The 17951-nt window shown below is 27.5% G+C and overlaps 3 protein-coding genes across 4 annotated transcripts; 1 reads left to right on the plus strand and 2 right to left on the minus strand.

Moving 5' to 3' along the window:
- Positions 1-2995: 2995 nt before the first annotated feature.
- Positions 2996-5313, minus strand: LOC111690382 (nucleolar protein 56). Its single transcript, XM_023452850.2, has 3 exons — positions 5158-5313; positions 4576-4978; positions 2996-4343 (listed from the first exon to the last, which is right to left on the minus strand). The coding sequence occupies exons 1-3, from the start codon at positions 5158-5160 to the stop codon at positions 3241-3243; spliced, it is 1509 nt and encodes a 502-aa protein (XP_023308618.2). The 5' UTR covers positions 5161-5313; the 3' UTR covers positions 2996-3240.
- A 1310-nt stretch (positions 5314-6623) lies between these two features.
- LOC111690392 (MOB kinase activator-like 1) lies at positions 6624-9183 on the plus strand. 2 transcript variants are annotated; one of them, XR_006940759.1, is made up of 4 exons: positions 6624-7211; positions 8091-8257; positions 8431-8960; positions 9090-9183. XR_006940759.1 is itself a non-coding variant. In XM_023452862.2 (3 exons), exons 1-3 carry the CDS (start codon positions 7198-7200, stop codon positions 8907-8909), a joined length of 660 nt encoding a protein of 219 aa, XP_023308630.1. In that variant the 5' UTR covers positions 6624-7197; the 3' UTR covers positions 8910-9183. The 2 variants fall into 2 exon arrangements, 1 of the variants encoding a protein (XP_023308630.1); XM_023452862.2 differs by having other exon boundaries at positions 8431-9183.
- A 3751-nt stretch (positions 9184-12934) lies between these two features.
- Positions 12935-16941, minus strand: LOC111690398 (retinol-binding protein pinta). The gene is made up of 2 exons (XM_023452871.2): positions 16430-16941; positions 12935-13879 (listed from the first exon to the last, which is right to left on the minus strand). Exons 1-2 carry the CDS (start codon positions 16636-16638, stop codon positions 13255-13257), a joined length of 834 nt encoding a protein of 277 aa, XP_023308639.2. The 5' UTR covers positions 16639-16941; the 3' UTR covers positions 12935-13254.
- Positions 16942-17951: the final 1010 nt, after the last annotated feature.

The following is a 17951-nucleotide window of genomic DNA, read 5'->3' on the forward strand; positions in this document are numbered from 1 at the left end:
TTGATACTCTGTCACTAAAACACCGATTCAGAGTTCAACGACCAAATCACACTGAATTTACACGTGTCGCTGCTACAACAACAACATACAAAATGAAGCTACTTTCGTAATGCCTAAAACAACGAATCGTAAAGCATTAAAACGAAATGGAATTATTTCTGTCTTTTCTTTCGTTTTCGATTTTTGTTGAAATGTTTTTGAATGTAATCGAAATGCAGAATAGGATGAATAAGTAAAAAAAAAAACAAAATTTGTTTAAAATACGTATGTTTTTGTTGTATACAACAATTCCTCTCTATAAGGTATGTCACACATTTCGATCGGAATAGTTTCAAATGTAGTTAGTTTCGAAAAACATAAAATTATATTGATTTTTCCCCTTATTTTGTAAAACACTTCACCTTGCGTTGAAAATATTTTCATACAAATGTTTGAAAATACAAAAACAATTGGTATGGAAATTTAAGTAAAGCTAGGGGAAGGGATTTACAAAAAAACCCACTTTATTTCCAATTGAGCTTATAAAACAAGAATCGTATTTTCGTAAATGTTTTTGTTATTGAAACTTTAAGAAAAAGCTTTCATTACACAGAAATTACAATTGCACTTTAAAAAAAGAAATCGGTTTCATTCCAAAAGAATTTTTCGTTTTTTATCTGATACGAAAATAATTTCACTCTCGATAGGAATGGAATTTTGTGGCAGGCCTGAATATTTCATTAATGATCTAAAGAAATCATAACTAAGAATTTTTATACTCATCCAAGATGAAATTTTTTTATTAAGAATGTTTAGAATTTAATCCAGACGAAGTAGTGTTAACCGATGTGTCAATTAGAGTGGCTCTTTAGCCCGAGAAATGATATGTTATTTAAACTGGGTATCTTCCTACCATCACGATAAATCCTAGAATAGTTACATAAAATCCGAAAAAACTTCAACAGCTTAAACTAAAATAGAAATTGAATTTGCTGACGTGAAAATCCATTTAATTTGTTAATTTGTTTATAAGGCAACACAATTAAATTCAACTAATTTAAAAGAATCCTTGGTTGTTATATTATTAAATAAATTTGCTTTAACTTCGATAATTTCATAACATTTCCTTAATGTACGAGTACATATACCAAGAGTTTTTAAACCGATGAACATATTTGAATTTATCATAAATTATTCTTAAAAGATTAAAAAAACATTATAATAAAATCATGTCATAGGCAAAGAAAAAATTAAAAATATACGAAATAATAAAAAAACATACTGAAAGTTAAGTGATTCGTATAGGATAAAGTCCCTGAATTACATATTTTAATAATGTAACATATAATGCATATATTATTAATGGTAATTTTTAAAAAAAATATTACCATTTAAGAGTTAAAGATATAATTAAATTAATATTATAATATACATATTTACAAATAATAAAAATAAAATTACAACAATATTACTACGTAGTCATTTGTAATTAACTAGTAATTTAATATATATATAATGTAATTGTAGTTATGTATGTGTATAAATCAAGGTTGTAAATGTGTTTTAAAATACTATGGTTTAATTAAATAACTTAAAGACTACTCCTTCCCCTTTAGTTGTGGGCTAGTTTGATAATAATATGTAATTTTCAGAAATAAAATAAAATCAAAATTAATAAATATTTATATTTGATTTAATAAATGATATATAGGCCTAGTTAGTGTATTATACTTATAACAATTCTATATATGTAATTGTTTAAAATATTCTTTTAAAGTTGTCTTTTATATAATCTATATATTCAACCCTATTCTGCTTTTTAATTTGAAATAAAAGCTCTTCCGTTTAAATATTGATAACATTGTAATGCAGAATACGATTACGTTTTTTGTTTGAATACCAAATTTGATCGTTACGTAACAGATTGCGGAAATTTAATCGAAATGCAGAATAAGGGTGAATACTACTTTCGATCGGAATGGAGTTTTGTTATAGGTCTGTTTGACTTGTCTTTTTAATTAATGGCAAATCATGCAATAAAATACATACAACAGAGAGTATATAACAGAGTCTGTATAGGTTTAGGTTATGACGGTATACACCATAAAAACTGTGCATATTCACTCAGAGACCTTAAGGTCCATCCACAGAGTTCGTAAAACTAGGTCTTACATTATAGTACGCAGTTCCAATAACATTTTAACTCAAAATCATGTCCTGTTTTAAAAAGAATTGTCGTTTCTATAAAATTACTTATGATTTTCTAATAAATTTTACAGCAAAGAGACTGTTAAGCGGTTATTGTAAGATATCTGCAAAATATTCAATTACTCAGTGATATGCTGAGTTTAATCAAAAGTTATTTCAAAATTGTTACAAAAATTTTACATATTTTTTTATTTTGTATCAAAAGTTATTTAAAAATTTCTCACTAAAAATTTATATTTTTAATTAAATTTTTAATATTTAATGGTGTTTGGCTTTTAAAAAATATTAAATTTAAATCATTATTTTAAAATATATTTATTTAATGAAAAATTATTTTGGTAAAAAAACACTATTAACAATTTAATTATTTTGTGTTTTATTAATTTTATGTTCGCACAAGTTAGAATATGTGCAATATTTAATAAATTTATCTTTACAAATTAATATTGAAATATAAAAAAAAATGTAGTTTTATTTTAAGGTATGTATGCATTTTGAAATCTATAATTTGTTACAATTTCCAATTAAAACATGTATATCGCTAATAATTTTTAAATAAAAAATTAATATTTTTGGATTAGAATATTAAAAATGTCTAAAAAGTAAATTTATTTAGCACTAGGTCAAATTTCCTACTACTACAACAATATTTCCATAAGAGGAAGCAGATCCAATAATATAAATTTAATATCATAACTTCAATTGTTAAACTTTTCATCACCAAAGTGATTAAAAAGGTATTTTCCACCTTGAAAAAATATCTTTAATATAAAATAAGTAACAGTCTAAAAAAAGAACAAAAATTAAGTGTGTTTTTGTAATTTTTTATTATGTAATATTTTAATGTTTATTCTAAAATCTAACATGTAAATGCTTAGCAATATGAAAAATTATAAAGCCAATATCTACAGTATATTTTTTTTATAGAAGTAGTTGTAATTCAGTAATAAAATGTTTGTAATTGTGAATGGGAGGGGGGGGGTTAAACTTAAATCTAGGTAAAAATTAAAAAAAAGAAGAAAATCTTATTGCATTGATAATAGAGCAAAACAATTATTCGTTATCTTTGTTTTTGTTCTTCTTCTTTTTCTTCTTCTTCTTGGATTCACCATCACCGTTTTCTTCTGCCACTGCAGGTGGTGCAACTTCCTCCGAGTTGGTATCTTCTGCTTGGGCTACTGTGCCATTGCCATTAGTTTCATCTAGCTTTCGTTTCTTATTTTTCTTGTCCTTCTTCTTTTTAGCAGATTGTGCTTCCTTAGGTTGTTCTTTCGAAGCAATTTCAATGGCCTCTTTCATTACTTCTATGTTTTTACGAGGAACTTCACCCGATTCGTAGAACTTCAAACGTTCTTCGACTTGTTGCTTAAGAGTTTCTCCAAAAACGGCAGTAGGCTGTTCCAAGAAACAATCAATACGTGAAGCAATCGAACACTTGTTGGCCAAGAAACGTGAGATGCGACCCTTGTTTTTCAAACCAGCACGACCAATGAACGAGGAATGGTAGAGAAGACCATATTTGGGAGTATTGGAACGAGTTTTAAGGGCACGGAAGAGAGCTTTTTCAGCACCCAAAATTTGTACAGTGGAAGCTGGATATTTAGCCAAATTTGTTAAACTGCCAGCATGAGAAATCAAACGAGCACCAACTTGATTACCAATCAATGACTGTAAATTAGGAGCCACACATTCCATTTTATTGTGCAGATAAGTGGCCAACTTTTTACGGTATTCAGAGAGTTTTACCACACGTTCAGCAAACATTTCAATGTTCATAAGATCAACAATTGAAATATCCATACCCATTGACATTTTAGCAGCATCAATAATAGCTTGAGCCTTGGCCGAATCCATAACAATTTCTTCCAATTCTTCGAGTTTATCTTGTGTCAAAGTTTTACGGTCCTTAATAAATTTAGCGGATTTGGCAAACATATAGTTGTCTGGAACAATTTTGACCAACTCTGGGAAATGGTAAGAGTACCATTCTCTGATACGCATAGAGAATGTATTAACATCTTTGTCCAATTGATCCAAAAGTGCAATGGACTGAATGATCATGTTATCGGAACGATGAACATTGAACTTGACCTTAGCACGAGAGTAACTGTGACCCAAACCCAATTGAGCAATTCCAGCGGATTTATCGGTAAAACCTTAAAGTTATAAGAAATAAAATTGATATTTCAGAAATATGTGCGGAAAGGTAATTTTAAGGGCTTGGTTTTCTTAACAAATAACAATTTAAAAAAAGATATATTATATACCTTGCGATGGTATAATTTGTTGTGACATTAAAAATTTACGAAGCAGTAAGCTCCATAGCAATTGTTTGTATTTACTTTATTGAAAACCTCTTTAATTTTTATTTACAACAACACAACTTACCTTTAACTAATTTATGAAAGTGAAAACGAACACCACGTATAATTTCTGGTACAACACCCGTTTGACTGCACTGTACACCGATAGCTTCAGTAATGGCCGCACCTAACTTAGCATCAGCAATGCCTAAGAGGCACTTCTTTTTCTTCAGTTTCGAGAAGAAGTCATCTAAAAATACCATCAAATCTTGAGGTACAATACCTTCGGAAATAGCATTGATATTTTCCAAAGCAGAAATGGCTGTCTTGAATGGTGAAAAACCAGCCAATTTTACAAGAGAATTGAATTTAGCCAAATCTGTCACCGAAGACTCCACTTGTGGCAAGAACATCGAGACCTCTTCAAATTCCTTGACGGAGAACAAAGCGAACCCAGCCGCATGTTCGTACAATACATAAAGTTGAGACTGTAATTAAGACAACAAAATAATCATATGCTGGGACTAATTTGTGATTTAAAAATTACTCCATCAAAAATGATGGGTGTTCCATAATTATAGGTTACATTTTGTTTATATACATTTTTTTGTTTATTTTTGAATTTCTTTATGTTTATATTGTTTTTTATGAAGTTTTCTTTACTCACCATATTTTTTTAATAAAATACGTCTATTTTTTTATTGAAAATTATTTTTTTTCTTTAACACTCCACTTATCAGCTACAATTTTTTTCCACGTGCGCGTTTAAAAAGAAATATTCAGTGTGTGTTTGACACAAACCTCGTTGTTTTCATGTGTCAAACGTACAATTTGGTTTATACAGTACCTGTCAAAATTATAATACACTGTAAAAAAAGTTATGCTCTGGAAAATAATCTTAAAAACAAAAATCTTTTACTATTTTAAATTTGTCCAGTGTCTTGTTGTAATAAATTTAGACAATTGACAGTGATTATTCCCGAAATTTTGAAATAAACATTTTTGTATGATCTTTATGTCAAAAATTACATTAATAAGAAATTACACTAATAACATATAAACATTAAAAACTTTTGACATTAACCATACTTTACACAAAAATAAAAAAATATTACCTGTTTTATCGCAGTCATCTAACTTTATTTTGAATGCTAGGGTTCTATAAATCGACTTTCGAATAATCGAACAATCGACTGTTTGTCGAAAAATGTCGAAGTCGACTATTTTGTTCCAAAAAAGTCGATAACTCGACTATCGTCCATGAAAAAAGTCGAAAAGTCGACTTTGTAAATAAAAGTCGAAAAAAGTCGGAAAGTCGGAAAGCGTCGAAAAAGTGGAAAAGTCAAAAAAGTCAAAAAGTCGGAAAAGGTCGAAAAGTCGAAAAAAAATCGGAAAAAGTCGAAAATAGTCGGAAAAAGTCGATAATAGAAAGAAGTCGAAAAAACTCAAAAAATTGCAACAAATAGAAAAAATATAAAAATAGTAATAATAATATAATGTTAAATGGCAACATTATAAATTTACGCTTCTGGCAAGTTTATAAAGTCGAAAAAAGTCGGAAAAAGTCGAAAATAGTCGAAAAAAGTCGGAAAGTCGCAAAAAGTCGACTATTTATAAAATATTAAAAGTCGAAAAATCGACTTTTAATTAAATGAAAAAAGTCAAAATCGACTTTTAGCTAAATGCAAAAAGTCGACTTTTCATAAAATGCAAAAAGTCGAAAAGTCGACATTTCATAAAATGCAAAAAGTTGAAAAGTCGACTTTTCATAAAATGCAAAAAGTCGAAAAGTCGACTTTTCGTTTCAACTATAGAACCCTACTGAATGCTGTAAACCATAATACAACTATAACCAGGTAAAATTAAATAGGTCTAAAACCTATTAAGAAATTTATAATATATAAAATCCCTTATTTTAGCAGTGTATACGCGTTTTACTTTAATCCGTCAATATTTTATTTATACAGTACATTACTTTACAGCGATACACAAACACTATCATATGACTGAACATGTGTTGCTCTGTAAAAATTGGGGAAATTTTTTTCGGGGAAATTGCGAATCGAATATAATCAAGGTGCAATGATAAATTACTAAATAAACGTCAAATCAATAAAATTGAAAACAATAAAAACGAGAAAAAACTTTGAAGTAGAAGACAACAAAGAAACAAAAAATAAGTAGTTTTTCATCACCAAGGTGGAAGTGCTAGACAAAATATATATTTTTTTGTTTGAATTCTTATGAACGGCATTTTTCTTTTTAATAAAAACAGAAAAAATACTTAATGTAGTTATCTTAAAGAGCTCGGAAGCATTTAATTCATAGACTTTTAGAAGAAACTTTATTGTTTCGCTTTGAAAAGGAAAAAACACACATACACATTAATAAATTCGTCACATCAGCTAAAAATAAAAATTTTACCGTCTACTCTATACCATCTTGATCATCATCGTCTTTACCACTACTACAACTACTTGGAGGTCTACACATAGTGTTGCTCTATCTTTATTATTTGGTCTTTGCCTTATAGTCAGTCCGACAGACAATTAGTCAGTCATTCATTTATACAGACGTACTCTTTCATCTACCAAAATTTGCCAATATTCTGTAGGAGTACAAAAAAAGAAAAAGAAAATCTTTTAAGTTTTTTCACCTTTTCCTCTTGGATTGCTTTATCGAGATTTGTTTAAAACACAGCAACACAATGGAGTTTTTGTTGTAAGTATGATTTTGCATTTTATAAGAAACATTTTTTCTTTTTTGGATTATATATTTCTTCTATAATATACATAGAAGAAATTTGTTAATAACTTTTGTTTTTGTTCATTTATTTGTTTTCTCTTTTCGAGATAATTCTATATTTCCATTTAGAAAGTGCAGCAACCTTCCCTATATTTCCTTTTTAGTTATTTTCTTTTTGTTTACTTTTTTACCTTCCCCTCAGTTTTTGTTGTTTAAAAGTTGCCGGACTACTAGTTTTGCAAAATGTGTAGTTGGGAATATGGCAGAAATATGGAAAAATAAAGGAACTTACTGCTATATTATGTTACAAAAATATTTTAGTTCAATGCTTTTTAATAAAAAGTTATTTAAAGCAAGTGAAGTAGAAAGTCATACTCGATCGAAATGCATCACTTTTCGCTGCACTGCATATATCTATCTATCTATCTATCTATCTATCTATCTATCTATCTATCTATCTATCTATCTATCTATCTATCTATCTATCTATCAATTTATTTATTTATCTATCTATCTATCTATCTATCTATCTATCTATCTATCTATCTATCTATCTATCTATCTATCTATCTATCTATCTATCTATCTATCTATCTATCTATCTATCTATCTATCTATCTATCTATCTATCTATCTATCTATCTGTCTATAATATTAATGGTGATGTTCAATACTATTGTTCAGTTGACAATAGCTGTCGTATCGCTGTAGTGTTGTAAGTCATAGATAATTTTCAAATAAAATTTTTTTAAACAAAAACAAATCAATAAAAAAAATTACGACATACTACGATACAACCGTACTACACCGATTCCCATCCTAACTAACCAATTTTTTATTTTTTTCATTTTATAGTGGATCGCGATCAAGTAAAACGTTTAAACCTAAAAAGAATATACCTGAAGGAACTCATCAATATGATCTCATGAAACATGCAGCCGCCACACTGGGTTCGGGTAATTTACGAAATGCCGTAGCCCTTCCAGATGGTGAAGATCTTAACGAATGGGTGGCCGTAAACAGTGAGTATTTTTAGGATTCATTTTATAAACTTCATTGTAAACATTAGTATAAGCGATCTTTTAAATGAAATTTTGATATGTAAACTGTTAATTCGTATTTAACTTTTTAACTCATACATTTAAATTTGTTAAAAATACATAAAATTTATATATTTCATAAATTTTATTTCTAGCTGTGGATTTCTTCAATCAAATCAACATGCTATACGGTACTATTACAGAATTTTGCACTGAAGAAAGTTGTGGTATAATGTCAGCTGGTCCCAAATATGAATATCACTGGGCTGATGGTTATACAGTTAAGAAACCCATTAAATGTAGTGCACCCAAATATATTGATTATCTCATGACCTGGGTACAGGATCAATTAGATGATGAAACGTTATTTCCCTCCAAAATTGGAATACCTTTTCCAAAGAATTTCTTAAGTAATGCTAAAACTATATTGAAACGCTTATTCCGTGTTTATGCTCACATATATCATCAACATTTTTCGGAAGTTGTAACATTGGGCGAAGAGGCCCATCTCAATACATCATTTAAGCATTTCATATTTTTTGTACAGGAGTTTAATTTAATTGAACGACGTGAGCTGGCACCTTTGCAGGAACTTATTGATAAGTTGACAGCAAAAGATGAAAGGCAAATATAGGACTCAATGCAAGTTGTGGGGGCTTCGCATGGAATGGAGTTTTGAGTTTAAGTAATCTGCTTCTTTTATTTTATTATTTTTTTTATTTTATCACTTTAATTTTTTTTCAAAACATTTCAATTATTTTAGCAGTAGTATTTAGTTTATTTTTTATTTTTTTCCAATTACTTTTTTTTAAAGCCACCGATGACAATGGAAATACTTGTACAGATACTACTAATCCAAATTACAAAAAAAAACGGATAATAAAATTTTATTTATAAACAAATACACACATACCTACAATTTCACTTTATTTGGTTTTAAAAATCTTATTTTGAGAAGTATGTTTTTCTTGTCTATAAAAATTTTTAATTATTCTTAATTTCATGATTTTAGAATGTTTCAAAATATTATTACGCTATTTTTTTTAATATGAAACATACATTAAATAATTGCTATTTTATATTTTAAAAATAACCGTCTTAAGCAAAAACGATTATTAAGTTAACAATGGTTTTTATATGGAAAAAGTGTGTAGTAAATCATTGTTTTTGCTTAACGCTTGAGAGTTTGAAAAAAGAATTCTATTGGAATAACATCTAAGACATTGAAAGCATTCTAAACCGAACTTTCATCAGATCTGAGGAATTCAAACTCGAATGTCATCATCTCAAACAGGAACATTATGATAAGATTTATTCTATCACGTATGTGGTAATTTTAAACTTAATATTCAAGAGTTTAGGCATAAAATTTTTACATTGAGATTAGGCTACGATTAACCGTCGGTTCGGTTCTACGCTTAAATTTGGTTAAATTACATTTTTACTTGATTTACGAAATATTTTTAAATAAATCGCCTCAAGTTAAAATTTTACAAAATATAATATTAGCAAAAAAAGATTGAAACATAATAACGAATAATTAAACACCTTAATTGAGACATAAACATTAATAAGTTAATTTTTCTTTTTCCTTAAAAACGCTTAATTTATTTATAAGTTTTACCAAACACTACACACATAACTACTACTATTTATATAACAAATTAAAAATAAATACAATACAAAAAATACATTATTTTTCTTATTAATTGTTTATTTTTATTAAATTAATTTAAAATTGTAATTTTTGTTATTGTACATTTTCTAATTGGAAGAAAAGGTCTTTAAACGCCTTTGTTATCTAGTGCTTAATATAATTTTTTACGATTTTAAATTGCCTAATTTTACTAAGAAGGTGGACAATGGTAAAGATAAAGTCTGTCATATAAGAACAAAAACTTAAAAAATTTTGGTGTAGAAATAATGGCTATTAGGGTTTGTCAAATATTGAAATCAGTATTATGAATGTAGGTACCCTTCTCTTGTAATCTTTAAATTGTTATTCAAAAAAAAAATGTTGAAAGCAATTTAACAGGTAGGTATCTATAACCCTATATAACACAATATAACTTTCTATATTTTAAACTTATATTATACGTTTTATTTGTCTTTAAACCTTTAATTTAATCTTTTTATTTTGCACCTAAACTAAGCTGCCACAATATCCCCCACATAATAATAAAAAAACTATTGACATTTGTAATGAAAAACACTAACAAATTGACGACTTAATTTGTGTATGTAAAGGTTTTTAAGTGCAAAATTGCTAAAAGGCTAAAAAAATGTAATTCTAGCATTAATATATTATATACACTAAATTGCATTATTCAATCAATTGACGTATTCATTGATTTTAGTTTTACAATTCTAAGATTTTATGTCATAGCCCCCACAAATAAAATTACAATATGATAAAAAAAACCGGATTAAAAGTTATGTAACAATTTCCATCAACAGCATTTTAAATCTTAAAGGTTTTTTAGAAGTAAATCGAAATCAAATTTTGATAGAACATAAAACTTAATAGTAAAGGACTACTACAGTTTTAGGTTAAATTTCAATATTTTATATAAGAATATACAAATACAATATAAAACCGAAGACTTGATAAAAAATTTAATAAAAAATTTGCACTTTCATATATTTTATACACCCAAAAATATAATAAATAATCTATTCTAGTATCTATAGAGTTTGTATGTAAAACTTTTTTTATATATATTATATACACTTAAATATGTATATTTATGTAAGTAGCTTTAAGTTAATGATAATAACTCGTAAATAAAATGGAAGTAAATAATGTCAATAAAATTACAAGTAAAAAAATATATTACAAAAATAATTTTTTTAATTGGTATTAAATTTTGATAACAAAAATTCAGAAATAAGAAGTAAGGATTCATAGTCGGGCGAGGATGAACTATTTAATTAATTAAGTTTTTATATTAAAACATGTATGTTGAATTGTACTTTGACTCAGATATACTTAAGACGTTTATTGTTGAATAAAACTGTGGACATTTAAGTCAAATTATGAAGGAGGCTTTTTATAGCAGCTAGGGTCAAATGAGTTAAAGAGTTCATTAGGGTCATCAAGGCTATTATCGAACTTGGCTTTTTGTCAAGATACGAGTATATTAAACGTAATTATGAACTTAAAAGCCCTATTCAGGTTCAGTTGTTTGGTGGCTAGGTGAAATAAAAGACCAATCTTAACCATTTTCAATAGGCTTTGTCTACGGTACTATAGAAGATCATGTGCGAAATTTTATTGAATTATCTCCAAAATGGCGACCTGTAGTTTGACTACAATCCCTATTTGGGGGTTCAGTTGTATGGAGGCTAGGTGAAATAATGGACCGATCTTTTCAATAGGCTTCGTTCCTGGGACAGTAGAAGATCATTTATCAAATTTCATAGAATTATCTTTAAAATTGCGACCTGTAGTTTGATTACAGGATTTTCATGAACTCACAGACGTACGGACAAAGCTAAATCGCCCCAGAAAATGATTCTGAGCCTATTGGTATACTTTAAGGTTCGTGTTACAAACATCAGCACAAACCCAATATACCATCCTCACTAAAGTGGTGTAGGGTGTAAAAAGTATAAGAAGGATAATTTTACATTCTTTGGTAATGCTCGGAGTTATACTAGAGCATTTTAAGTTTAAATTGAGAAAATACAAACTCATAATGAGAATTTCAATTAAAAATTTAGAAAATTCAAATTAAAGTTCAGAAATTTAAATTAATATTGAGAAAACTTCATTTGAAATTGAGAAATCAAAACTAATATTGAGAAATAACTAAATTAAATTAAGAAATGCAAATTTATAACGAGAAAAAACAAATAGAAATTCAGAATCCCAACATTATATTAAGAAATTACAAACTGAAATTGAGAAACTAATAAATGATAATGAGGAATTTAAAATTTGTATGAAAATATTTTTCTTATAAAATGTTTAAATAGGAATCTTATTTAAAATATTATAAAATTCAATACAAAATTAGGTTTTCTTAATATCATTTTGTATTTTGAAAATTTCAATTCGTATTACATCAATATTAATTTCGACTTCTCAATAATAATAGGTTTTTTTCTCAATATTAAGTTGAAAATTCAAATTTCAATTTGTTTTTTCTTCATATCAATTTTGATTCCGAAATTTAATTTGGTATATCTCAATATTAAATTGGATTTCTGAAATTCACAAAATTTCACAATATTTGTTTGGATTTTCTCAATTTAAATTTGAAATGGTGTAGTCAAAATTGTCCATTATAAAGCTGGAAATTATTAATGCCTTCAGATCAGGCATATTGATTGGTAATGAAAGCACAATTTCAATTTTACAAACTATTTACCAAAACTACAGTTGACATTCAAATAAAAATTATTCAATTAATCGAACTAATAAAACTTATCCAATTTCATAGCCTACATTACATAGGACCATGTACTTCCATAATTTAAGCAAAGAAGTCATTATGGGATTAGTCTGATGTAATGTATAGATTGCGTAGTCTACACCTAAGACATCGCAACGTTAATTCGAACATGTCATATATTACTTTACGACCAGTCCTTTCTGGAGTAAAGGGAAACGAAACATTGAAACAATAATAAAAGTTTTAATTGTTCCTTTTTTAAATAAAACCACTATTACAAATGTTTTCGTCGTTAAATCGTTTTTATTACTTTAAAGTCAAACATTATCATTTTATTAGGCCCTAACAATTTGAAATGTATAATTTTGTATAGTATTTACTGTAACAATACATTATTGTACATACATACATACACATGTTCATTATATGATAACAATTTATTCGACTTTATACAAACAACTGCTTACTAAACTATTTATAATATTTATATGATTATTTATAATTCGAATTAATAATAATTCAATAACGCTCGCTTTCATTCATAGATGAAAATCAACATGTTTTTTTATGTTTAATCTAATATTATTTCTTTAAAATACTCTTGAACTTATCATCTTCAACAAAGAATTGAGCATTGTCTTCGACAATACGTTTCCATTTCAATGATAATTCGGCATATGATGGTCCAGTTCCACCCAAATCTTTGGGTAAATTGTCACATTTTACACTACAGCCTTTTTTCTGCACCACCACACGAGATCTCATCTTGGGAGTCATAAAGAGACGGAATGTATTTAACACCAAATTAACATGTATTGGTGTATTAATGAATTCCAATAGTTTTGGTTGGCAGGGATACGCTTGCCAACTATCTACGGAACGTTTTATTAATTTTGGATTCAACTGCAAAGCATGACCCAACTGAACGCCCTTCATATCGAATATGGCCACAATGCCACGGCTACAATTTTCCGGTTCCATTTTTAACAATATATCCAATATCATTTTACTGACTTTAAAAACATTATTTTGCAGATGTAGTTTGGGATCGTGAACGGCTGTTCGCACGATTATAACTTTTCTTTGACTAGCATCGACACCATCTATGGGTAGAAATACGCCTAACTCTAGTAGTTCTTGGATTTCTTTTAAAAATGGATCACGATTCGAAAACCATTCGGTACGTTCAGCACGCATTTGATAGAAACTGTGGAATATAGTAATTAGTTATTTATATTAGACAAATATTTATGTATTTTATTTGAATGCATTTTATCAATCATTAGGTGAATGTAATTTTTTCATTATAATCTGTTTACAAAATAAGCAATTTTTTATTACTATATATATTAAATTAATTTAAATTATATTTTCAATAGTTTATTAAAGATCACACTTAGTAAATAACATTCTCAATATAAGATTTAATATAGTGTTTATAAATTAGTCTATCACTCTACTTGTATTTTCAGCCAGTATTGAAGGACCTTTTATAGGGTCTATACTCAAATATTCATGTTACATATTTTCAAACTGAATTAAAAACAAGTAAGAAGTTATAGTCGGGCGAGGCCGACCATATAAGTAATACCCTATTCCTGTATATGAATAAAATGTATAAAGTTCATCATGACTTTGCAGCTTTTTGTCGATATACGAGTATATTATACATAATTATGAACTTAAAAACCTTATTTGGCTAGTTCAGTTCTATGGGGCCTAGGTAAAATAATGGACCGATGTTAACTATTTTCAATAGGCTTTGTCTACAGTACCATAAAAAATCATGTGCCAAATTTCATTGAATTATCTCTAAAATTGCGCCCTGTAGTTGGATTACAAGGTTTACAAGCTCTATTCGGGGGTTCAGTTGTATGAGGGCCGATGTTAATTCTTTTTCAATAGGCTTCGTCTACGGTATAATAGAAGTTCATGTACCAAATTTCATTCAATTATCTCCAAAATTGCGACCTGTAGTTTGATTACAATGTTTACAAGCCCTATTCCGGGGTACATTTGCATGGGGCTAGGTGAAATAATGGACCGATCAGTAGGGTTCGTCCCTGGGACAATAGAAGATCATGTACCAAATTTCATTCAATTATCTTCAAAATTGCGGCCTGTAGTTTGATTACAAGGTGACGGTTTGATTACAGACGGACGAACATAGATAAATCGACTCAGAAAATGATTCTGAGCCGATTGGTATACTTTAAAGTTGGTATAGGACCAATATTATTGTGCGTTACAAATATCTGGATAAGTGTATAGTAACTTTAGCATTATTTTCTATGAAATAATACACACTAATTATTATTAAATAATTAGAAACATGTTAATAAATGATTTTGTCCAAATATACGGATATTATAAGATCGTTTAAGAAAGGCATCTAGAATATACTCTTATATACGGATCTATTTGTAATATTTCGAAGTGTATCAAAAATAATAACAAAATAAATATACCACCCAACATTTTGTTAGTGGGTATAAAAACAATAGACATGTGCAATATATGTACTGATTAATAATTATAATCAGGGAAACCAAAACATGCAAGTTTATTTAATTTACCAGTTTCAGAACAATTTATGAATTTTGGAATCGATTTGTTAGTACATATTTTGCCCACAAGAACGTACACTGAAAATAATCCATGCTCAACTTTACGAAAAAAATTTCGTAAATTTTATTTTCGTAATATTTACAAAAATTTCTTGTATAATACGAAATATTATTTAATAAAACCCTTTTCTATTTTTACGAAAGTACGAAAACCTTTCGTAATATTTTTTCTTAAATTAAAATTAAACATAATGATATTAATTATATTATGATTGAATAAAACTACAACATTTTTACAAAATTTCAGAAAAAGTATAATATTATTCATGAATTGTTTTCATAAAAAAAAAATTCGTGTGGAGAATAATTTTGAACTAAAATTAGAAAATTTATTTTAAAATGAACAAAAATGTTTGAATAAATTAATATTTCTTAAATTTATGTAAATTATTTTTTTCAAGAATATTTTGCATTATACTAAAATATTTCGTACAATTTCGTATATATTACGAAAGAATTTCGTGGTGCGAAACAACGGACGATTCGTACAATGTACGACATTTTTCGTATATATTAGGCATGGATTTTTTCAGTGTAGTTCTGCATTATTTGATTTTAAGAGCGTTTTATGGATATTTTAAAATTTTTCTTTTTAAAAAATTTTTGTACAAAATTTGATCTTAATTTCAAAATATCAAACTCTGTTTAAATAAATAAAAAATTAAATATAAATTTAATTTTAAAAGCATATTTTAGATAATATTTTTTTTATTTTTTACTACATACATATTTAATGCGCATAAAACCACGTTTAAAACATATTTTTGGCATTCATGATTTAACAATATAAAATATACCTACAAAAAGATTAAGAATTTATTAAAAATTAAAATTTAACCTAGTTTCCTGTTTGTGTTGTTATTATTTATTCGATACGAATAAAATGCACAAAAAAAATGTGATGACAAATATGATTCTCGAGAACCCTAGATAAATATAAACGATCTAAGTCACGTTAATATAAACTTTAGATATATGTACTTATGGTTTAAAAAAGCAACAACTACCGGCACATGTACATACATTTACTATGTATGTTTAAATAAATATTTTTAAACAAAACTATAATAATATATTAAACATGCACTTAATGATTGATTGAATGACAAACTGAATAAGATCTTACTTACCATTTTAATTTCCTTTTTGTACGATCGACATCAAACTTACAGCTGCGCAAGAAAAACGATAAATTATCGAAATCTGTACATGCATTTATATTCGGATTATCGGTCAACCATTGATAAAGCATTTGAACTTTCTGATGAACCTTATCGGGATCATTGTTGCTGTTCGTATATTCAAACGGCGAAATTTTATTTGAGTTTTGCAATAGCATTTTTATAATGTTTTCAAATATGTGATCTCTTTTAAATACTTTTAATTGATAAACAAATACTGTTTTAGATCACTCTATAAAGTAATTGAATTTTATAAATCACTATGAGTTAGATTTAATTGTTAATTATTTTTTTTTATTAATAACAAGATTTATTAATTAATTTCCACTTTAATTTCGTTTATTTATTTTTTTTTGCATACTCGTTTTGTTATGGAAAAGTTTAATTAACTGCAGAATAAAAATCAACTGAGAATAAAAATGCTAAACAATGATTGAGTAAGAACCTCCGCGAGCGAGTTGCTTTCGATTAATAAACATTTGTTGGTTGTTGAAAAGTATATATAAATATATAGTGGTTATACTTTTAAAATATATATATATTATATAAGGAGACTAAGTAATTGTATTGTTTTTAAGATACTTGTATTCTCTTAGTCAGGCCATAAGAGAATGTAGTCATTTGGTTATCAGTTGTAGGCTAGTAAGCGGTATATTAGAGTCCATATACGTAGGTATGTATGTATGTGTCTTATGTTTGAGCAAAATTACCTGTCCATGTGTATGTATCTTTAGTGGTAAATTGATCATTTCAATATGCACTTTTAATATTTAAACTTTATTATTTGAATGCAATTTTTAACCTTTAAACTTGATGCTTTTATCAATTAATTCATATTTTGTATAATTATTTAGAATTGTAAGATATACATATGTACTATGTATGGGAAATATTTATTTACATCCAATAAAAACTCTTGTGGTATCTTTACAAACTGTTTTAACCGTTCTTAGAGTGGGTTTTTGAGTTAGCAATCAAATGCCAAATAATAATCCGATTAGTTAATTTTGATGTTTTCAAGTACAAGATTAAAATTCGCAGTGTTGCCATACAAAACAAAAAAATCAGTGTTTGTTATCTGCCGGTCCACACTAGAAAACTTTTTTTGGGAAAATTTTGATTTTGCGTGAGAGAGAAAGAGAGATAATATCATTCATCTCTCTCGAGGTACGGAGTTTCTCGTACTCGGAAACTTGTTTTGTTTTGTTTTGTTATTCTTCTCATTCGTACAACAACAAATAAATGCAATTAATACGTAGTTTCTGAAACAAAAGTTTCTATGTGTGGACATTAAGGAAACTTCAAAAGAGAATTAAGAAAAAGTTTCTCAACAAAAGATTCCTAGTGTGGACCAGGTCTATCAAAACTAATTCAAAAACAACTTTGGGGATTAATTTTAAGTTAATCCCTAATCCTTCACCTAAAGATTGGCATTTATTCGTAATTCTTCGGCGTTCTAGTTCCTTCTGCG

Source organism: Lucilia cuprina, chromosome 4 (genome assembly GCF_022045245.1).
Source record: "Lucilia cuprina isolate Lc7/37 chromosome 4, ASM2204524v1, whole genome shotgun sequence".
Classification (NCBI taxonomy): Eukaryota; Metazoa; Arthropoda; class Insecta; order Diptera; family Calliphoridae; genus Lucilia; species Lucilia cuprina.